Below are 24,416 nucleotides of genomic sequence, written 5' to 3'. Positions count from 1 at the left end.
TTAGGGGTACGCAGGACCCTGCCGTACCCCTTTACTTTCACCCCTGCTCTCACCCAATGACCTCTGGGGATGCATCAACTTCCCGAAGTGGATGGCTGACAGTTAGGACATAAAGTAGTCATGAACTGTAAGTAGAGGCTGACCATGCAGTTTGTACCGGGATTTGCAATTATTTCCCAAAATTCAACCACTTAGAACTTCTTTATCCAAAACCGGCTGTTTAGTCACAGCAGTAAAGTCGATTAATGACTGATGAATGTTTTGCTTAGTCCATAAGTTAATGAATTCGGCGGAGCATTTCCGATCAGCACATTAATATTTACATGACATGTCACAAGCGCGACTTTGCCGGGAACTTACGCTTTCAAATCTGACAGCCAATCAAATCTGATCATCGGAACTGGCCGCTTTAGGATTGGTTATTCATTCCCAGCAGTTTGGGAATGCGAACGTAGGCAAACGCCACATTAACCAATCAATGAGTTGGCCAGGGAGCTCAGCAGCGCTCAGAGAGAGTAACACGTTTCAGTGAGGCAGGCGGAGCAGCGGCAGCAGCCACGTACGCGGAGCCTCGGTGCGGGTCAGACGTTCACCGCAGCGCCCGCACTCAACTAACGTGACAGGATTACTGCGCAGACACGTCCGTCCTCCCCGCTGAGGTTATGCGCTTCTAACTCTGCTTTGTTTTTGTTTTCCTTGATTTCTGTTTATGCTGGAGGAGAAACGTCACTGCGGCTAACCAATTCCCCCTGCTCCAGAACTGGGAATTTACAATGAAACATGTAAGGTGACACGTTTTCTTTCACCACGCTGGGATCACAGAGGGAACCGAGCGAAGATAACAAAGGTAAAAACAAACACGTTCCCTGTTTGTCTTGTTAGTTTAAGGGAATGTTAAATTAGAGAAGATGTTGTTAAATGTTGACTGCTTTTCAGGTGGCAAATGTCATTAAAGCACTGCAGGGATAACAGAGTTTATTCACGGGTAAATGAGTCGTAGAGGTTTTAAGTGATGGCACATTTTAAACCTGTTAAGGCGCATGTGTGGCACTGCAATGTCTGAGCGCTTCACTGCTGAGCTTCTGTTTATTAACTGAGACGATTAAAAAAAAAAAAAAATTCCCTCCGCATTGTGGATCAGTTCTTGCGAGCTATTGTCTCCCACTCCGCCTCTTTTAAAGGGGGAAAATGGTGACTGGTGCCGCATCTCTGGGATCAGCATCCTCTCTGCGTAAAACGGCGGGGAGGGGGGAGCTGAGGGGGAGAAGAAGCATTTCATTGCTTTCATTGTATCGATGTTGTTTGTGCTGCAGTGTGGTAGACTGTGTTTATCAGGGGGGTGTTCACTCTCATCCGCTGCCTTGCATACAATACAACACAACACTGTAACGCCTCAACATAATGCAACAAAAACCCTCCCATTTTATGTCTTCTGTGATGCTCTGAATGCAGCAGCAGCTTCCATACATTGACTCATCTGGCTGCTTAAAATTAGGGGGTTGTGTTTTCCTTCCCCTAAAAGTGTGTTTTCCGCAATGTAGTGGAGTTTTAAGGACATAAAGATTGATGGAACATTTGCAGAAACACTGACACACACACACACACACACACACACTCATGACTTGCTCTAAGGGGAGCATAATTGCCTCATGAATGTTAATGCATCGTCCTGATGCAGAAACACTGCAAACTAACCGCCTCCCGCCCCCTACTTTACTCTCTCATGGGCCCCACAGGAGCTGGCTAGCCTTACCTGACTTATTCTGTGCCTGTGTGAATTTGTAGGTGTGCGAATGTGTGTTTGGGTATTCATCCGTGTAGGTGTGTGTGTGTGTAGGTGCATGTTTGTGGATGATATCACCCTGCATATTGTTGCGGGGCCATGTGTGGTTGCGGATGTGTTTTAACTAGGATCATTAGAGCAGCACACCTACACCTGTCTCATCCAGTCCCTGAAGTGAGGGTGCATTAGGGAACTGCTTCCCATCCTCTGTAATTCAGGCTCTTCATGGTTCACTTTAGGCCGCATAAAATAGTTGGTGTGAAAACTGCAGAACAGTAACAAATGGAAAATGTGTTGAAATTCACCTGTTTGTGATCTCCTTTTAAAAACACACTTTCATATTTCTTTTTTATAATGAAGCTAGCTTTAATAAAAACATCCACCGGTATTTGCTGAATCCTGTTTAGTGTTCCTGTTCAGGAATACACATAAACAGGCATAAAAGTCTATTAAAGGGCCGGCACACACACACATGAAACAAACAATCATGCTTTCCCATCATGCTTTGGATGATGGGAGAAAGATAGAGCACATAAAAATAGAAAGAACATCCAAACTTGAATCCAGGACCTCATTGTAATGCGAGAAGCAGGCTGACTTCTACATTATTGTGCAGTCTCCAATCGCAACATTACAGAAAAAATCAAAAATCAAAGTCCCAAGAGCCAAATTGAAAGTTACAAATTGCTCATTTTGTCCTGACAGCTGCCTTGGCAAAACTTCATTTTTTAATTATAGCAAAACCAAACAGAAAGTTAAATGAGTATTTTAGATGACATGTGAAAGTATTGATCACATCAGTAATTAAACACAGCTGGCAGCGAGTATAAACAGGCCGCGGGTCGATTTGCACCTTTACTAATTTGCAGCCCCATTTGCCCATCACGACCCCGTTTCATTTCGCACATGCAAACTAATCATTTTGTGCCCTGAATATTATTTTATTTATCTTGATAATTAAATATTTGATTAAAAAACATGGTCATACAATCTTTTTCTTTGAAGATTGCCAGACTGAAACCTCTTTTAGATAGACGTTGAATATTAGAGATGATCAACTAAGAATTATGTTTGTAAAGTTCTGATCTGTCGACACTAATTTTAACCAATTCTGGTTCCTTTTTAAGAGCTAAGAGGTAATGGAACAGCATTCAGAGTATTTCTTCCATCCTTCATGTGGTCACATTTTAAGATGTCTAATCTGTTAATTGTTGTACATCTGCCTTAATAAACGAAAACACGCCATTTGGTTGGATTTTTTCTACATAATTATTTTCTGAATTTAGCTGGGATTAATGGATAGGTGTACCAAAACTGGCTCTCGAGTAAAATACTTTATGTTCAGTTGTATCTGACATCTCTATTTAAAAAAAAAGAAAAAAAAAAGATTTGTGATAATCTCAATAGAAAATTTTAAGTTTGTACCATATTTAGTTTAGCCAGAGCTTTCACAAAATCATTTAGCTGATGGAGCACCTTTTGTAAACTTTGTTCAGCCTTCCTGTTTTCTGCTGGAAGTGTCGCTCTCTCACACAGACATGCTCAATATGTTGCAGACAATACATTTCACTTTTATATCATTTCTTTTTTCTCTGTGCTTCTGCTGACTTCAGTTCTCAACGACTCACTGATGAGGAAAATGGTTAAATCTGAGTCTTCTTCACTCAGTAACAGGTTTCACTCCAAAGAGTGTTGCTCTTTGGCGTGAAACCCCCTAGTAATAGTTTGTATGCCACCACATTATAGTAAAAGTTCCCAGGCTGTTGCAATAAGGTCACTTTTCAAGGTTTTTATCAACACATTCATTGAGTAAATGCTGATATTTGATGGCAGATCTTGAGCCAAGAGTATCTCAGTAAGGAAAATATTCCTGATGATTTTTTTCTGACCAACAGATGTTTCTTTTTCTTCAAACAAAGTCACATGAATAAAACTTGACATAAGAAAGCACACAAAAATGGCCATGAAGAGGGTCCTCTTTGTCTCCTAGAGGACACGCCCTGCGTATGACAGTAGTTGTGAAGGTCAACTATTAACACTTTTACTGCCCTATTAAGAAATGTTAATGTAGTGAAACTTTCAATTAAAAAATTTAAATCCGGCGTCTCATTCATAACAACACTATTTGCTGCCAGTTGCTAAAATGAAACAAATGAATAACTCACTTTGTGAAGTGATAGATCAGTTGTTTTGTTTCTTGATTGATCCTTAAGAGAAACAATAAAAACGGTCGTCACACGCTCTTTCTGAGAGCCGCTGAGTCACACCAGCGTCCTGAATGAGGCCAGAGCGAAAAGCCCTGCTGGACCCAGGTGCCGCCAGAGGACATGTTCAGTTTGAGTGAGGGGCGTAGCTGCACGCGATTATGCGATTTGTGCAGCACTACAGCTGAATGATCACACTTTCAAGCTGTTTGTAAGCCTCTAGACGCCTACCTTTGGGTGAAATCAGCAAGTTCTCACCCACTCTGTGCAGGCTGCTTGGAAGGCATCCTTGGAAATGCAGGGAATCACTGACAGGAGAGCGAGCAGGTCAGAGAGTTTGTGTAGCCTCCTGACGATACGTTCTGCAGCTTATAAATTGGTGATATAACTATCAGACTATCAAAGTGAGATGTGCTGCTTTAAAATGCAGTCTGTTCTGGGTTCTATTTTTCAGTTGCATTCTTTAATTTCCTAAAAAAGCAGACTTGTCAGGGGTTTTAAATGGCCGTGCTTTCTTTTATGATGGGTGACTCCAGCTCTCCTATAGATTGCTGGGCCTGCGAGCTCATTCCCAGCGAGCTGGAGGAGGTGGATCGTCTGCAGCTTTCACCATTCATCATGGCTGTTTTGTGAGTCAGTGGTGATTAATCTGATTGGTGGTGTTCAGGCTCCGTGTGCCCCAGAGAGTACGCCGGGAACGGGCTTATGTGCCGAGCTAAATGGCCTCAACTGCGTTTATGCTTTCGACTTTCGGAGCGTCTCAGGTGTGCGCGTCAGAGCCGGACATGTGGGAACATGGCTGGTGGTGTAGTGAGCGCAGGGCCTCCTTTAGGAACAAACATTACCATGTTGGTCAGTGACTATTCCACCTGATTCAACATCTGTGGGTGTAAGCTTCAGACTATGAATTTTAAAACAGGCAGTCTTAACCCTTCACTATTAAACAGCAGAAGAATTTCCGGTAAAAAAGGGATAAGATGTAAAACTCTCGATCTTTATATGGACAAATTATTGTCTGTTTTTATAATTCTGTTTTAATCTAGTTAAAGAGTTTTCCTTGAGCTAAACCAGGATACATTTTACCCGGAAATGGTTAACATGAGAGTTTTTAATGGTTTCTAAAAAAAATTGGAATAGATTCAAATAGAAATGTTGACTTTTGGGTGTCAGTTAGTCACTGAGCTTTCATTATGAATATTATAGCACACTATTTCTAAATTATAAAATGTTATTTTCAAGCAGTTAGAATGTTTTAGCAACATAACAGGTAACGGTTTTATCTTGTCGGAACATTTCAGGTCTGACTCTGACTAAACACTGGCAGTTACTGGTACCAGTCATCATTTTGGTGACAGCTTGCACTGCCTGGGGTTTCCAGGAATTTCTGGCAGGAGCTTTCAATATTTTAAAGTTTGAGTATTTGTGAAATCTATTTGGGGTCCATCAATGGCTCTATTGACTTGATTTGGGTTAAAGTTATTAGTTTTCTCAATGTGAATAACAACTAGCTGAGGATAAATCTGTACTGAATGGGTTTTATGTTCTACTGTAGAACCAGGAGCAAATGCATTTGTTTTACTTGTAGGTGATGTTGGATGATGCTACTTTCTCAGGATTCACTATTCATAGTTGAGCTCCCCTATAATAACAAAAAAAAAAAATCAAATCATGATAAAATTATTGGAAAATAGTCAAACTGACAACATCAGTACATTTAAACTTTAGTGTCAAGGGAATCAAAATAATGCATCAGGTATGAAGATCTGCTGCAGGGAGACTTCAGACGGGCTAAATATCTCATCGGCATCCGAAGTGTGAATTCCATATACCAGACATATAATATTACTCCTTTGTGATAAATAATATTGGTTATTTGGGATAAATAAAGTATTTTTGAGTTTGAATTTAGATTTGAAATAAAACTTCACACAATGATATTGACAGCATATGATGCAGTTTTAACCTAAAGACTTTCATGTTAGGGTAAGTGCTCACTGTAATCTATTCTTTATTGCTCATTTTTCCTTCACTTTCAATATATGAAATTGAAAAAATGATTAATTTCCTAAAACAAGAATAAGTTTTCATCAAACATTACATCCCATAAGAAAAAAATGAAATCATTTCAAGAAAAAAGAAATCAGTTTAACCTGGTTTAAAAATGAAGCAGCCCAAAGATAAAAGGTAATAAAACGATCTGACTCAATAATGTTGAGTTTTTCCAATTTCTTTTCTTGTATTTATCTATAAAACATAAAGCCACATTACTTGGTTGTATAATAGAGTGAATAAGTTCTTGTTTGCTTTTTGGCCACACTTAAATGTTTCAGAGCCTCAAACACATTTAGCAACCACAGTTTGTTGATTTGATGATCATTTTCTGAAATGATCTGTTATAGACCAGATGTATTCAAAATGACTCCTTAAGTTCACAGTGACTTTGTTTCTCATCTGTTCTGAAATGTCTGATGTTTGGGATAAAAAAATTTTTTTCTGCTTTTAGAGATCGTTTGTCTACTTCATGAGTAGATTAAATAAAATAATAAGCACAGACTATCTTTGTCTACTAGGATAATTTTTCTGATCTGAAACACGAAGAAGCAAGAAGAGAATAAATGTGATTTTGTCTTTTATTAATGAATGCTACAACAGAAGTTGTAACCACTAATGAACAATTCTTTATGAATCCCTAGCTGCTTTTTCAAAGTTTTTCCAGCATCCTGCATGACTGTTTCTATTCGAGACAGTTCTATGAAAGAAAATGGAGGTCAGCAGCTGATGCAGAAGGGCAAATAAATCATCCAAAATACCATCTAATTAAAAATAACTTCAGCAGCTCGTGTCATGTAACCAGAAATTCACATCAGTCGTAAATAAGGACGGAAAGCGTATAAACACACTGGAAGTGATTTTCATGCCTTGATGCATTAGATGTAATTGGCAATAGTAAACCTTGCATGGCTGCACAGAAGTGACTCCAGTCACAAGGTTACTGTGAATACTCTTTCACTCTTGACTGGTCTTTATTTTTGCAAGACGAACGTCCCTTTCTGTACACAATTAAACGCTTACGTATTTCCAGAATATAAACGTACATAAATGTTGACAGCAAAAGTGGGGTTTACATTCGCACTGAGGAAAAGGATTATTTTTATCTACCTAACGCCCTGAAACAGTAAAGCACTTGAAATAAAAACAAAAACCTGGTGAAGTAGGAAAGAGGTTGAGTAAAGCAGGCAGCAAATGCTGCGAGGTGAATCCGTGTCAAGAGTAACTATGCAATATGCAAATGTTTTAATTAATTACATCATTCCCGCTCAGCTTATTAATCCACATGCTCTCTTCATAACTGTGAAGCAGATCTTGACAGCCACTATGAACGAGGACAATTGTGAGACATCTCACACACTGATTTTTTTTTTTTTCACTCTTTGCTGTAAAGTCCCAAAGCTGCCGCCCTGCAAAGCCACTATTTCTTTGAAAAGACCATCGACTGAAAAATTAGTCAAACTAATCCATGTGATAATTATTCCACTTTCCTAGGGAAAAAAAAGAGGTGCCATTTTTTTTTGGAGACGGCTTTGGAGGGTGAAAATGAAACATCCTGTTTTGCAGTCATGTATGTGCAGCAGTGGGATGTTTGCCACACAATCCAATCTGTTGAAGATGGTGGATGAGCTTGGCAGAAAGACGGGCCTCACACATCTGCTCCTCCCTCACAGCCAACTGGGAGGCGCCGGTCCAGCGAGGAGCGTTTTCATTTTCTCATTCTGTTAGCAGTCCACAACTTCAGGCCTGAGTGCCATGACTAACCTCTTGGTAAATAATTAGAGTTGGAGCAGCGGCACTTGGTGGCCACTCAGCTTTGCTCGAGCTGCAGCACCAACAAGACAAGTCAATAAACGCTCTTAGCAGGAGAAGAGAAAGCTGCAAAGTCAGAATCTACAGCTCAGAAACAAAACATTGTGAAAACATTGAAGGTTTTTACTGTGTGCAGGAAGGGCTGTTTATTTTTGCTAAATTAAATCCAGTCAAAGAGGGAATGAGAGTAAACATCATGATGCTGCCACCGCCCTGCTTCATAGCTGAAATGATGTTCTCAGGTTTTTCAGCTTCCTGAAATGTTAATAAGGTTATTAAGAGCAAATGCTTCAGAAGCTTTAGGGTTCCCATATGTGAACTTCTAAATTTGACTAAGGCAATAAATGCAATTTTCTATTACTTTATTTTTTCGTTATCCTGGCGTTTAGAGAATATAAATAATTTTGACATATCTTGATGACAATAAGCAGGAAATGCTTTTCATACAGTATAAAAACGTCTGATTTCAACTGTATGTTTTATAATTAAAAAACGTATAACCTATTTTAAATCCTTTTATAAATGCAGATATTCAGAGATTTGCTTGATTCAGCTCTGACCTGCTCATGACATTTAATATGTTCCTCCTTTGTAACTAGTCATTCATTTTAGATTCAGTTTTTTAGATTCAAAACCACATTCAGATTGTAACCTTGCATATTTTTAATGTCACATATTTGACAGAGATCCCATTAAATTGCTGAAGTTTGAAGTGAATGAAATTATGAACTGTTTTCAGCTGCTGAGTGAGATTTCTGTAGTATCAGTTTAAGCACATCCAAGGATCATGCTCAAAATACCAACAGTACATTCATATTTATTTATATTTATTGCATTTGGGCATAAAATAAACTGGGTATTCTTTGTTTAGTTATCATTTATCTGGCATGTCCTTCAGTTTTATACATTTTGTCAGGTAACAACTTCAAGCTTTAAGCTATTTTTATTGGAATTTTTTAAAGCAGAGCAACACAAAGGCAAGCATTTTGAATGGAGATTTTTTTACAAATAAAAATGTTAAATGTTTGTGTAGATATGTAGTTAGTACGTTTCTACCTGCCGTTACAGGTGGATGTCTTTTGGCAAATGTCTGCACTTGTTGGCTCTTTCTCATGAATGTGCCATTTTTTTATATCCATTCTTTCTAAATAGCTCAGATTGGATGTTGAGCTCCAGTGAACAGCGTTTCTTTTATAACCCTTACTTAAACCTCCCAATTAGATTAACATCTAAGTCTTTCACATGAAAATTGTTTGATATCCTGCAGTGGTTATCATATTATCACTATCTACAATATAAATATCAGCATATGACTGTACACGAAGTTAGAATCCTTTTGTTTCATCCTCTGTGTGAGTGAGTTTCCAAAGTAGGTTAACAGGCACCAAATACATCTGGTATAGTTACTGTATTTAATATGTGTACATTCATTCATTCATTCTTGTTATGTTTTGTTTATTTCCATCTGAAGATCGGTCGTGTTCAATTTGCTCTGATTTGAACATAAACTGACTTCAGCTCAGGGCTGCATGGTGGAACAGTTTGTAGCGCTGAAGGTTCTGGGTTCACATCTGGGTTTCTGCAGGAAGTTTGACTTTTCTCCTTGTGCATGTGTGAGTTCTCTCCGGGTACTCTGGTTTCCTCCGACAGTCCAGAAACATGACTGTAATGTCGGGTTATTCGTAAGAACAATCAGGTACCGACTATGGAGGGAGGGATGAGTTCAGCGCCATCATGACTCAGACATGCAGTGAAAGTATAATGGAAAGTAACAAGTTACTTTTACTCATGTAACCGTAATTAAATAAAAATGTTGCATATTTGAACATTTTAAAGACATTTTTAAAGTCTGAACTTTAGCTTTTACTTGACTATATTATGTGTTCGATATTGCAGTCAGTTTGGTTTGGAATCTCATCCATGACTAAAAATGTTTTTATTTCCATCCATCTGATATTCATCCATCTTCAGATGGATGATATTATTTCCATCCATCTGATATCCATCTGATGCCAATTATTATTGGCATAATAATTGGTTATTATGCCAATTATTATTATCGCATAATAACCAATAATAATTGGTTATTATGCGAAATAACCAATTATTTCGCATAATTGGTTTTGGGCAATTATGTGAAATAATGCCCCAATTGAATTATTGCCTGTTTAAAAGAATATGAAAATGTGCAGTAGTTTAATAAATAGTGACAATGTAGCAACAGTAAGGAGTAAGTACAGATGATAAAATAAGACCTTTTGAATAGTGGCTCTATGAGGCGCGTTTGTTGATCTAATTGTACAAATTCCAGTTTACAGGATTAAAACTCAGTGCAGGAATAGAAACAGAAACGTCTAAATGTGTGACTGAGAATCAGTTAGGATTCCTAGAATGTGTTTGTTTCTGTCCTCAGAAGCACTTTAATCACACGCTTTTATTGTGTTTTAAAGGGCCTTTTCATTATTCTTTTAATTAAACGTATATGGTGTTTAATTAAACTTTACTCCTTTAGCTACTGCTAACTCACTAGCTAAGCATCGCTCCAGTATCTCACACAGATTAAAACAAAAACTACTGAATTGTGACGACAAGAAGGAACTGTAGTTAAACTGAGAGAAAAGCCGATTTAAGGGTTTTCATATCCGCAGCCATGTTTTGTCATGTTGGAGATTGGCAACAGACCCCCACCTTCCTGCAGGCAAACTGGATGAATCCATGTTTTGTTACTGGACACATTTTAGGGTTTGGATTTCAATGTTGTGAGTGAAATCACTTCCACTCTAGCTCTAGTTTTACGCTCTTTTAATCCCTGTATTTTGATATATTGGACAAATATAATGCTTAGTGCACAATATGTGCATTAACACAAACCCAAACAGTTAGTCTGAACAGTGCACAGACAGTTCAGGTTTTCAACAAGCAGATCGCCCTCCATGAAAAGCCGTTTTTCATCACTGTGTGCAATAACAGACAGTTAATGGAGGCCTGGACCTCGTGGAATACTTCACTCTTTATGTAGTCATCTGAAAACCAGGGTGCATTTATGGATTTTTATTTTGAAGCTTGTTTTGTTTCATCGCTGCATCAGTGGACAACACAAGGGCAGTGCATTGACCTTTATGGACAGAGTTCACCGCGCTGAAGGCTCTGCAAGCTTCGCCCCACTCCATATTAGAATACAGAGCCACGCTGTTGCAAGTCCTGCTGCTGCTGCTGCTGCTGCTGCATGCCCTTATGCACTGGCTCTCTTCCCAGCATGCTTCATAGAGGGGAGGTATCAGGAGGAGGGGGTGAATGGAGATGAGAGGAGGCAGACAAAGGTTGAGATTGTGGGTAAAAACAAGCGGTCAGAGGAGGTGGATGAAAGAAAGAGGTGTAAGAGGAGGAACTGAGTGGATGAGGACGAGTAAACTGAGAGCAGATTCTTTAAAACATGCTAGTTTCTGAGACTATGGCTGACTGAACAGTGTTGATATGGATGTTAGACAGCACAGCCACGTTTTTTTTATTTATTTTTTATTAAAATTTGTGGCGCATTTGCAAATATCCTAAACATGAAATGAGTAGATTCTTTCAACGTTACATTTTTTGTCCTCTGTTGTTGTTTTACATTATCTCTTTTCAGTGGTGCTAAGCTATTCCTAGTGAAACACTCCAACCCACGCACAGCCAGGGAGGGAGGGAAGGAGTGAATGGATGGATGGAGTGAGGAAAGATAGTGTTTGTGCCATGACGGAGGGGGTCACCGCCTGTCAGGGAGCTTTTGTGTCTTTAAAACTCATGTGCTGTTGCCAGTGGAAGTCAGTCATGCACACAACATGGAGACAGACTTACAGTGCACCGTAAGCACGACCACACATGAACAACATCTATACTTTAGTGCTTAAATGCACACACTCTGTTTTCTATTCTGGTTAATTAATGCTCCACTCATTATTGATTGGCTGAATTCTGGGTCTGTATTTTTATTTAATAAAATGTCAGAGCAGTAAAACTGATTTGTACAGTAATTGTTACAATGCATTGCAAAATTATTGATGTTTGTTGAACTTTTTTGAGTTTTTCCACATTGCACTTATAATGCGACTAAACACACTGTTAGTATGGTGACACATGGTGGTGGCAGCATCATGGTGTGGGATTGTTTATCTCTGAATGGTGTTTGGAGGATGAATGGAGCTAAATACAGAGCAATCCTGGAAGAAAACTTGAGAGGCTGCAGAGCTAGAGGCGTTTATTGCATCGTTTATCGTTATCGTAAAAAAATGCCTAAAAATGCCATCATAAGACTTTTGATTAACCCTCATAGCACTTAATTCCAATTATTGATGTTTGAAAACTGTTGAAATGTAATTATACAATTTTTTCTCATTTTTTTCCATGAGTAATACATTTCAGTAAACTAGAATTATGGTTAAATGCTGTTACTACATGCAGTTTAATGATAAAAAGCACACTGGTGGCCTGAACAAGCCTGTTTCATGTTCTTGTCAAGATCAGTGTTTGTGTTTATATGGCTGTGGTTTTCTTTTAGCTTCATAGTTTTCCACTGCCTTTTGTTGGTCTATCACTTAAATTAATAATAAATAAAATGCCTCGCATTTTGTAGTTTTATGTAAAAAAAAGGAACAGGGTCCTGTTTTACGAAAATCGCCTGTTTTACTTTAGCAACCAAAAGCCTTAACAGAAACGTATGTCACTGACCGTAGCCTTGTCCATATGCTTTGCGATCTACAAGTTGTCATCCCTGTAAGTGAAGCACAATATTACAGAGACGGCAAACTCTAAAAGCTTGCATCGCTCAGGGAAGGATTACTCATACATTTAGGTTTTATAACACTCAGCGCTTAAAATAACTGCATTTTCAACTAGACCATTACTGCAGTTTAGATAAATGAATAGAAAAATATTGACATTTTGTTTGCTGATAGAAAAATACCAAGACATAGTGTTCTTCAGAGATTTATTCTCTTAAATCAGGCAGTTGCAGCTTTGACCACAAAAGGGGAATTCATTTATCTGAACAAGGTTATTACTGTTCAAAGTAGTGTAGCAAAAGCATGTGTAAAATGATTTATGATGTAAAGGTGTTAGTGACTCCTAGTGCACACTGCTAAGAGGGAGTCAGCAGGACAAATTCATGCATGTGTGTCACAAACACAGCAAGGCGAATGACCGAGATCAGCAGGGAGACGGGAGAAGCAGGAAGACAGAGGGATAACAGCGGGGATGTACATGCAGCCACACTGGCAGGTTCACCAGAAAATAGTGCAGGCAGACAGTGTGTTGGACAGACAGACTGCCAGATGAGACAGGGTATAAATTCATCCATGACATGGATCATTTTTCTTTCCAGTGCTCTTTCTGTGTTAGTTTTATTGCATCTAATACCCTACACTTCTTTACAGGCTCAACCGTTATAATGAAGAGAAAAAAATGGTTCTTCAGCTCCATGCAGAGCATAAAAGTGTTAACTTCAATGTGTTAAATCCACACTTTTATCCATGCGCTCACATATTCCCGGTTTTTATTGAATCATTACACTTGCCGCCTAGAAAGCCAGTGGAAGTTCGGCTATTTGTCAGCGGGGGCTTCTTAATTACGACATCTGAGGAAGCGGGTCGGAAAAGCCCCTGGAGGGTCGAGACACACTGATGTGAAGCCAAGCTGTCAGGGCAGCAGAGCGCCCAGAACTTTCCAGCAGAGAGGAGGACCGGCCTATTTAGGTTATTGTGATTCAGGATATAGTTCAGCTCCGACCCTAACCCCAGAACATACTGTTCTTATATTTTTTCCCCTTCACTTACATTTTACAACCGATCATTTATTTTCCAAGCTCTCCTGCTCTGCCGTCTTGTTGAGGTTTCTCTGTTTTTGGCGCCGCCGCTCTGACTGCTACAGTATCAGCTGGAGGTATTGTTGTTGCTCCAGGAGATGAGTCTTGTCCTGATGGTGATCTCATTTCTGTTTGCTCTGAAATGTAACAGAAGGATCCAAGAGTCTTGGGCGAAAGTGAAGAAAAAAAAAATACAGTAAATTCTATCTGCAATTAGCAGATGACTGATACCATAAATTAAAGCTGCTTTTTTTGTAACTGTAACCTGAAAATGAATCATAAGTGAGTTAAAATTAACAGCACTCACTGCTGGGGTATGTTTTCATTTTGAGGCGGTGTATTATTCTGACTCTGGATCCAAGTATTTGGGCTCTGAATTCTGTATTGGCTCTATCTGAGTTCATTAAGCTTTGCAAAGTGTCATTTTTGTTTAGAGGCAAAAATCCAGTTCAATGACAGACATAACAGAGGCATTAATGAGAAATGTCTTTGCAGTTACAGTCAGTCATTAGCAGAACCTGACACAAAAAATATGCTTTATACCTATTAGTGATGCACCAATACAGACATTAGGACCAATGTCAATATTAATAGTTTATATAGTCAATATTAAAAAAGTATTTTTCCAAATTATCCACATTATGAAAATATAAAATTCTATACAGACTATACAGGAACACCAAATCTGCAAATTTATCTGCAGTATGACTTTCAAAGTATAACTGTAAAGCAGCAGAATGTAGCAGGGGCATAAAAAGGTTTTTCTAATATCCTTAATAACTATGTTGCAATTAAACTAGATTTTCATTTCTAATACAGCAGCTGTAGCCGGACGCAAGTTTTTCAAGAGAGTTGTTGTTGAAATAGAAAGTTTAATTTCTTTAATTTGATCTGTTTGTTTATGTCACCATAGCAACATTTAACTATGTTTTCACATCTCGCATGCTTTTCTGCATCCCTACTTTACAGAAAGAGATTTTTCTTTCACAAACAGACTAATTTTAGTCAGTGTCACACTTGATGAATGTAACATTCTGACTCATTTCATACATTTTGTAGTCACATCAATAGTATTATAAAATAATGAGATCTTTAGAGCAGTGTGATGCTGGACCACTCCCAGCGACGAAGGCCTCATTCTGTAAACAGAACACATTCACACATCTGTGATCCATTTCTTCCTCTGTCCCTCTGTCAGATGGGTCCATATGGCATCTCTCGCGTCCCCTGCTACCTCTATCAAAGTCACATCTCTGCTGTCAGCTCCTGTTTTATGTGTGATGGTATGCTGCATTCTGAAAAGCAGGCTACATTTTGTATGACGCATGCACTTCAATTATACATCTGATGATACCAGTATAGCTGTGTAGTGGTGTTATTGCTTTCTGTTTAACGGTGGACTGCCATGCTTACAGCCCACTGCTGACATTATTGCATATATATGAGTGTATTCTGTTTAAATAATTTACTAAATTTAGACAAGACAAGTTCTGATTGGTGCTTTCGATAAAATGGGTTTGACGGAGGTGATAGGTCACAGTATGGAAAAACAAGCAGAAGCAGAGCTGACTGTTTAGACAGAAGCATAGCCTACAATCCATCTTTGGATCCGACTTTCCGCAGAAAAATATGTAATTATAATGGGAAAATGACGTAAGCCCATTCCTTAGTTTGTTCTCAAAAAGCACACAATGGGTTTTAAAGAATCTGTGATGATTGTAGGATAATTTAATTCATGTTTGACAGTCTATAAGTAGAAAAGTCTTGAAAATGCTTCCCCTTTTAGTTTTTACAAAATCAAACATTTCCTTATGTTTGAATCTTCATGTTTTAGTGTTGATTCATGTAAACTGCTACACAGTAGAGCTTCAGCTAAACATACAAGTGATGTGAACAATTTTCAGGTTTCTCTGCTGAATTTGGGGATGTCATTAAAACTTGGTGTATAAAGAAAATGTTGGTGAATATTGCGATCTTGTGTGAATATTGACCACCGATGGACACTGACCTATTTTTCGTCCTTTTCCACAAGTTATTACAGACAACATATATAAATGTAGGTTTTTAATGTTCCCTCTTATGTTTTCTTGTCTTGCAGAGAGAAAACTGTGGAACCTGTGATCAAACCAGAGTGAACGACCAGATCGGGAACATCTCATTATCAAGTGGGGGAATTTTCCCAGCTCCCCTTCTTTCAACTTTCAAACTCCTGCTTTACATTTCACTTTTTTTTTTCTTTCCTCCCCTTTTTCATGGCCTGGATGAAGGATTCAGAGCTTTTTCTTTGTGTTCTTCTTTTTCTTCTCCAGCGAAACCAAAAGCAGATGCCAAACTGACTGTGTCAAAAAAAGCAAAAAACAATATTTAATGAAACTACATTTCTCTACATAATCATACAGTATCTAGTCAAACCAGCCTCAGAACCTGATTTATTTGCCAACGTGAACCTTTAAGTCCACCATCATATTAACGACTTATTTACTCCTGACTACTTAATCTTTCAGTGTTTGCTGCTCTTAATGTGAAAACTGCATGATTTTCCTGCCAAGACCATAATCAGTGCATTATTGGTTCAAAGTGCTTTATAAACAGTTTGCGTTGTGACAGAGGAAGCATGTGGTGAGAAGTGATAATTCTCTGACGGCGTCTGAAGGTTTTATTTTAAATCAGAGCGCCGTTTTGACTGACGGGTAACACAAGCCAAGTTTGACCAGATAAATCCAAGCCCGCCATCTTCACCGCCGCCGCCGCTGCTGCTGTCTCAAAAGGCTTAGACGTATACTGTCCTCTCAGTCTGCGCTGTGAAACACTGTTGACACTTTGCCTATCTCCTTCTTCCAGTTGCTTACATTAGAAAGGCTTCTCAGTCATTGTCGTCTCGTTTCTTCCATATGTTGAGCTTGATTACTGACGTGAAATCCCCCTTTATCAAGTCCCAGTGAGCTCTTCAGCATTCTTCTTTTTACTCCTGAAAAAAAACATGCAATTTAAAACCTTTCACTGTACTCATGTTTGTACGTGAAAGAAAAAAAATTTTATAAGAAGGAAAAAAAAAAAAAGATCATAACCTGAAGCCATACCGAACACCAGCCATACAGATTAACTTTTACATTTGCAAAGCTTCTCACAGTGTTTTAGAGTTTTGTTTTCTAACAAAGTGATCTTCGTCATATTGGTGCACACACACATTCAGGGAACCCATGAGGCAACTGCTCATGAAAAAAACCCAAATTCTTATGTTTGGAGGAAAGAGGATCTTGTAAGTTTGTAGTTTTTCTAACTGCTTTTTCAAGAATTGTGCAGTCGGATCGTCCGCGGCGTCGAATCGTGGCAGCCACAGCGACCACGCCGAGTTCCCCGTCTGCGTTCCGTTTTCCTCTGCGTTGACGGATGAATCCAGACAGTTTCATGTCTGTTCTGTGGGCAGAACCTCGCTGCCCTGCTAGAACCGGGCCCAAGCCCTCCTTTGTTCTCTTCTGTTGGGCCAAGCTAAACTCAGAGCAGAGACACTCGAGCAAGGGTATCGATCGCACATAAATCTGCGGCTTTTTTTTTTTTTTAAAGAAAAGTCTTCAGTTTTTAAGTTCTCGCCAGCTTCCATTGACATTCCAGTTTAATGGACTGACCGTTTCATTCCACTAGCTGCTGGAAAAACCTTTTTCCTTGAAAGTCCTGATGCTGCTCAATGCTGTTCATCTGCAGTAAATTCATTGAACAACATCATAGCTCACAGTTTTAAACCCCAGTATTTAGACCAAACTCCTAAGCATACAGACCTTTACTGATTCATCTAAGTTACTTAGTGGAGCTCATGATGGAAATTGATAGTATCTTGTAGAAGATGTACAAACTGAAGAAGCTTGTGCCAAATTCAAACTGATTTTCTTTCAGCTTGTTAAACAAAGAACTCTGAAGCTGCCATCACTGTTTACAGACACATAGCCTGGAATAAAATTATTTTCTTTCCATGTCAGATTATTATTATTATTTTTTATTTATTTACAACGGACAACAGAAGTGCCAAACTCCCAGAAGAATAGATCCAACATCGGTTCGAGCGATCTGAAGTTTACATACAGCGCTAAATGTTTACAATCCACCGTTTCCATAGCAATTTGTTACGTGCCAAGTCGAGCGTTCCCGTTGGTCATTTTGTTAAGAGTTTACAGTTTTCCTCCAACTCTTTTCTTTTGTTTACAGTAAACGTGTAAATACTGCCATTTTGAAAAGTTTTGAGTTTTGGCCAAGGGGGAAAAAAATGCCACTCTGTCAGCTGACAGACCTCTACTAATTATTCAGAACCCAGTGCCACTCAACACAGTCATATTGTGAAGTTAATGTTGGCTGGTTTATTAAACTGTTTTACAGGCAGTTTGAACAGGGCCTAAACTCTCTGAAAACCTCAATGTTTACACAAGCTGCTCTTGGGAAGGATTTCTATCCAGAGAAATGTTTACATTCAGATGAACGAGTGAAATGCCAAACACATTCATAAAACAGCTGCTGAACCGCATCTGAACTAAAAACTGAAGTTAAAACATTTTCATCACAAAGGTTTTTATATTTCAGCCAGACGCCATCTTGGAGTTGAACTCTGACAGTTTCCTTTTCTAAATCACGGCTGAAGAACTTTACCCCAGAACAATGAAGTCCACGCTTCCAAAGAGGATGATTTCCCTTTTTGTCATCCTGTTGCTTTTCTCCTGCCTCCCCGTTTCCTCCCTGACCGTCACCGTGGAGCGGCGAGATGCCGACGGCGACGCCAGGACGCCTGACGGCAGCAGTGGCACCTCTGCTGGAAAAACGGGCAGCACCTTGTTCCTCCTGACCGGCTACAAGTCAAACCCCCGCGGCGGATCCAAAGTGCCACCGAAAGCGGCTGAGATGAAGGACGATGACGATCCGGCGGCGATGGCTGAGCTCCCCCCGAAGCCCCTCCCACAGAGGATGTTTCCACGGAACGCCACGGAAAACCCACTGAAGCCCCCGCTCAGCGGGGCCCAGGTGGCCCCGCCGTTGGTGGATAATGGAGAAGTTTGCAGGTATGAATGTCCTGTGATGCACTTATTTTTGCTAAAGTCAAATTGTACTTGTGAAAACAAATTATAGCAATCGAAAAAATACAAAAAATGTTTAGTATTCTGCAAAACAAAGCACTACAAAGGTAGTAAAATAACTACAGAATAAAAGTTGTTCCACCATTTGAGGCTGGTATACCTGTAATTGAAAAGTCAATTGGTATCAAAATAAACCAAAAAAATAAACTATAATCCCTACTTCTATTAAAATAACATATTAGTTTACAGTTATGCTAATAATGTCACATTTGAGTCTTATTATTTCAATTCTCATACATAAAATTAGGCAGAATTGTAGAATAAACACTTGCTGAAGTTAGCAGTAGTTTCCAGTTAGCCCCAGCTTCAGTCTGCTGCTTTACATTCATGCTTTCTGTTGGTACCAGTTAAAAATGAAATTGCAGTGTTACTTTAACAAAGGGGATGGGTGATGCTCCTTTGGAATCTACATGACAAAAAGTTTTTCACAACTAGAAATACATTCAAACATATTTTGTAAGCATGAAACAATTGGTTTAGAAATCTTTTAGCCAGCTGGCAAACAGTGCACAGGTGTGGGTGGACCAGCACTACGTTACTTAATGCTCCACAAAGCCAAACTAAGCTCTGGTCACTGTGGCACTTTGCCTGGAATTTATTTAAAATGACTTTAAAATTTAAGCTGTCTATTAAACTGTGTTTTTTTAAAAACCTTGAAGTGCCTTGGTTCCCTAGATTCACCTGTGAAGACATAGTTAAGACATGTAACAAACCGCTTTAGTGCTAAATATGTTAATCTCTAGATATTAGAAAAAGTTCCACATGAATGGAAATACAGCCAGAGACTAAAAGCATGTTAGAAACAGACAACAGATAAAAATCTGAGCTGTTTGCATGAAACATGTTCATGTTGTCCAGCCAAATCTGCAGGTTGAGCTCATCCCTGCTTACCAAGGTCAAAAAGGGAAAATAAAATAAAATGAGAAAAATTGACGGGAGCAAGGAAAACAATCGAAGGTTGAAAATTAAAATCTGAAAAGTGCATTTGGGTTAAGTTTAAGAAAAAAGGATTATAGTATTTTGCCTTTTGCAGAAGTGAGGCTGCTGTTTGAGTGACTGCAGCTTCCACCGGCTCGTTTAATGTGTTCATCTTACTGAACGCCATAAAAGCAAAGAACATCATGATTCTCCTGCAGCTCTCATCTTGATCCCACCAAAGCTCATGTTCTGCACTGAGAGGCGTCTTGCTGTTGCTAGGCAACAGATAATCAGCTCTAAATCAGTTGTCTGTTGGCAAGCCACACACTGCGACCACATTCAGGCAGCCAGAAGCAGAACAAGCAGGGAAATATAAGACGAGATCCAAAACATACATAAGCTTTCAACTTTCTGTCTGTTTTAATTTCTTATTCATGACTTCTGTTAATTTCTATCTTGCCTTTTGTACTAGTGTTGTTGTTTTTTTTATTTTTAATACACTCCAGATTTTAAGACTTGGTGGGATGTGATGAAACACATTCATCACAGAAGTTCAGATTTATGTTCTATGCTTCGCTCCCCAGGGGTTACTATGACGTCATGGGGCACTTCGACAACACGTTCAACTGCTCCAAGGGCACGTATCGCTACTGCTGTGGTACCTGCCAATACCGGTTCTGCTGCGAGCACCGGAGGAACCGACTGGACCAGGAGTCCTGCAAAAACTACATTTCCCCCGTGTGGGCTGACCCGCAGGCCCCCGTCAGCGTGCCTGCTGCCAACAAGCCCGACCCCGACTTCGAGACGCTGCAGCAGCAGAGCAGCAGGTCAGGGTTGAAAACAATCACATGATGCATATCAATAATTTGTTTAGATCAATGTACACTAAATGTATTACCAAAACGCCAGCCTTATTGAAAACCAAATATAAATATACATTAGGATTTCAACTTTAGGGAATATCATTGTAAAGTTTTGGTAATAGGTGAGGAAGTAAATAATTTGAGTCCCAATGAGTAGCTTTGTTCACACAGCAGGTCTTGATGCTTAATTTTGATATTTTTGCTGAAATCCGTTGTCTTTTTGTTTGTTTTTTTTTGCCTGGTCCTAACCACCGACTAAAACCCGACCACAATGACACTTGAGTGTGAACCGTTTACAAACCTAAATTGACAGAAAAAGATCGTTGACATCACCCAACAGCACACTCTTCATGGGAGTAATAATGGATTAAACTGCGTTTGGATTGGTTTTAAAGTTGTGCAGCAATGAGAAACGACAGTTTTGTCACAAGATCATCACAACATGAAGGGGAGTCTGTTTTGGATGTGCAGTCAGAGCCAGGACTGGTATTATCATCAGATATGTATCTAAACTTTAGTACCACATTCAAAGTGGAACTGATCTGATTTTTTGGGTTTGGTTTGTTATTACAATGCGAAAGCAAATTATAGCAATCCAAAATATCAAGTTGAATACCTGATACCTGGTCTAAGCTCTTATTGTTTCTGAATGCAGAGGTTCAAACCTGCTGAAATACTTAACTGAACCGTTTTTGGGTGGAACTGCTTCGTTAAAGCCACTAAGCGATTGAGAGCAGGACACTAGAAACCATACATTTTTCTCTTTTTCTGCCTGTGACTGCGTGACTTTATGTTTTTTTTTTTCTCTCCAGTACGGGTTACGTGATTGGAGGGGTGATATCCTTCACGCTGGTGGTGGCTGTGGGCGTCAGGGTCGCCTTCAGCAAGGTGGCGCGTCGACCCCGCAACAGAGATGTCAACATGCCCAGGTGAGACCGACTGAAGAGCTGTCTCATAGAGCCCGAAATAAAATGTGTTTCATTATTTTCCACTGATAGAACTTAAAGTAAACAGTTGCTAATCTGAACTCTGAACTTTTTTAAAAAATTAAAAACACTGATGCTTTGAATTTCCGTCTCATTCTGGGCTCACTTTGCTCTTCGACACCCACCAGAGTTAAAGCAGGCTGGGTGATTTGTGGTAGCAATTACTGAGGCGATGGATCAGGGAATTATTATTTACTATTATCGCTTTTCATTTAATTAAAGTCTGCCCTAAAGGAAAGTTAACAGTGAGGAAGAAATAGCTATAAATTACTATGGAAAAAAAAATGCACTGCCTTTATCAAGCTGCTGACCTCCAGCAGTCGGGGGGTTTCCTCTTAACCTTCCTGTAGTTTTCATTCAGTTTTCTGGGACTGGGTCATGCTCTCTCAATTTTACCATCACTTGGGGGTTTTTAAGGTTTATTTTTGAGTTCCTTCATCAGCATCTCCAGACAGGAATACTGCTCCGTACATAAAGGGCTTAAATTATTTACGTTTATGTTTAATATCTGAACTTTTGACTTAATTTCAATACAAATGTACAAAGTGAAAGATAACTGACACTTTTACTCCCATAATTTAAATGGAAGGAAACATTTTTTTTAAAAGTGATACTTTGTATGTTTGACATCATAAAAAAAACTAACAGTTAAAACAAGACACTAAAGATAAAAAGTGCATGTTTTGAATGATACCCTCTTTTCACCTTTCTCTGCTCTGATCCACTCATCTTTCCTGCACTGACTCAGATCCCTGGTGGACATTTTGCGTCACCAATCGAGCCCCGTGCAGCAGGGAGACAGGAACAACGCCGCCGTGCTGACCGCCACCACATCCGACGGCCGCACGTCCAAAAACCTGTACACCCCCGTCCTGCAGTTGAAAGACAACCGCAGTAAGTGACAGAGCGGCGCGAGTCGAAGCCAACGCGTTCGCATGTTTGCGGAGGTGAAAACATAAAGCGACAGTGTCACATCCAGGTTACACGAGCCTTCGGATCCAGCTTGCTCACTGCGTCCCGAGTGATAGGGAGGGTAATTATCACTGCTGTTCTCCTGGTTTTCAGATCTCACTTCAAACTCAGTAGCAGTAACACAATTCGCACTTGAGGTGGAAAACATTTTGCTGGGACTGAGATGCTGTCAGATGCTGCAGTTTTACAGGAAAGGAAATGAATAAACTTGCTTTTAAACCGAAACAACACAGATAAGGAAGTTATTAAACTATTTTTTAACTACAAATGGTTTTTAATTATCTTTGTCTTTTACTACAATACAATATATGCAATTATGAGAACTTTGCAAAGAACCGTATACATTTCTGAGCCACATATTTCGTACAGGAAAAATCGACACATTATATGAAATATAACCATGAAAATCCTATCTAATTCACGTTTTGACCTTTCATTGTCATTTTTTGTGACGATTAATAAAATGCTGAGAAAAATGCACAGCTTATAGAATTTAATAAAGTGGGACATGGAATATTTTTGTTGCGATGGGGATCAGTGGAGGTGAGAGAAAAAGCTCAAAGTTGCAGTGAGAATAAATGAATTAACCAATATTCTCCCTTTGCTTTTCATTCTTTCTCTTCCTCTGATTTTCTTTCATTCTCTCCACGATTTGCACTGTCCTGCAGAAAATACTGATGAGATAATTGTCAAACCTTCTGTTAGAGAAGCTCCTAAGTCATTTTGTACGCACATTTGGCTGAATTAAGCTTGGTGCAAAAATTCAGACCTGAAAACAAATGAAACAGACAGAAATATAATTCCTGGAGGGAATGCTGTTTTCTCCTTCCTGTCCATTTCTCCTCTCTCTGCTGTCTCTACCGCTGTCCCTCTCTGTCTCTATACTGACACAAATGCTTACGCGACACACGCTCTCTGTCTCTCGAGTGGTCGTCCATCAGTTTGTTGGCTCTGCTCTCTCTGCAGCTGGGAACTTGCACCACCCTTTTAACCAGCAGGGGTCTGCCTCCAGCCCCAAACACTCTGCTACCATCGGTAAGCCTCGTGGTTAGCAGCGCGAGTCCAGCGCGGGCGGCGGCACGCTGCCGGCCGGACCCACGGCCTCCCCACCACCCTGTTCGTCTGTCTCTGTTGGCGCTCTTAAAACAGCTGCGCCATTCTCAACACTGTGTCTGTGTGTGGCTTCTCTGTGTGGAAGCTGTGTTGAAATTGGCACGTTGTTCATAAGAGCGTGAGCTTAAAGTTGTCTGGCCTGCCCTGGCTTTACTGCAAGTCTGTCTGCCCACCTCTCGTCACCCACTACCACCACAAGCCTGCTTCCAAATGTGCCTGTTCTTCTCTCTTTTCATTTTTTAATCTCTGTGCCACAGTGACGTGCGAGTGCTTACAGCTGACACCGAACATGAGAGGAGGGTTTGGTGCGAACAGAGCGGCTCTCTGTTTCTCCCCAGCTTTGCACCAAGAAAACAAAAAGCAATGCTAGTCGTTTATCCAAAAAGAACAAAAAAAAGCTGATGTAAGTTACGTCCATGGGAGGAAATGAGCTACTCCTGAATGTAAAGTAACGCTGATGAAGGTTCTGTAGGATGTGGTTACCATGGCGATCTGATGGTAAAGAGATCAGCGTGATTTTCGCTGAACTTTTTAAGTTTTAGTGCGAGTTATTCTGAGCGTCTACACCTACATGCGTTTCCTCTGGAATGAATTACACAAGAAGGCATCTGCAGTGATTAGAGCCAGCTTTGCCTACAGATGTTGCACTGATGACGTTCATTAGTAAAAGAAAACTAAAAGTAATTGATGTTTTCGGTTACATTTGGAATCGAAGCCTGGGAACGTCTACCATTTGTTGCACTGGCTTTAATTTGGGTTAATG

At 39.6% G+C, this 24,416-nt stretch overlaps 1 protein-coding gene across 2 annotated transcripts in view; it reads left to right on the top strand.

Moving 5' to 3' along the window:
* Window positions 1–472: 472 nt before the first annotated feature.
* The window catches only part of shisa7b (shisa family member 7), a 38,393-nt gene continuing 14,449 nt past the window's right edge, over window positions 473–24,416 (top strand). The window contains exons 1-6 of one of the 2 annotated variants that reach the window (XM_008422711.3): window positions 473–847; window positions 15,783–18,726; window positions 20,304–20,546; window positions 21,395–21,511; window positions 22,317–22,462; window positions 23,507–23,575. In XM_008422711.3, the coding sequence (XP_008420933.2) occupies window positions 18,329–18,726; window positions 20,304–20,546; window positions 21,395–21,511; window positions 22,317–22,462; window positions 23,507–23,575 (973 nt within the window). In that variant the 5' untranslated portion in view covers window positions 473–847; window positions 15,783–18,328. The remainder of the gene's footprint in view (window positions 848–15,782; window positions 18,727–20,303; window positions 20,547–21,394; window positions 21,512–22,316; window positions 22,463–23,506; window positions 23,576–24,416) is intronic. The other variant, XM_081612559.1, reaches the window with a different exon arrangement.

This window comes from Poecilia reticulata, chromosome 11, assembly GCF_904066995.2.
Source record: "Poecilia reticulata chromosome 11, P_reticulata-male-v2, whole genome shotgun sequence".
NCBI lineage: Eukaryota > Metazoa > Chordata > Actinopteri > Cyprinodontiformes > Poeciliidae > Poecilia > Poecilia reticulata.
Note: the sequence above shows the minus strand (reverse complement) of the source record. Positions and strands in the feature narration are given on the sequence as shown.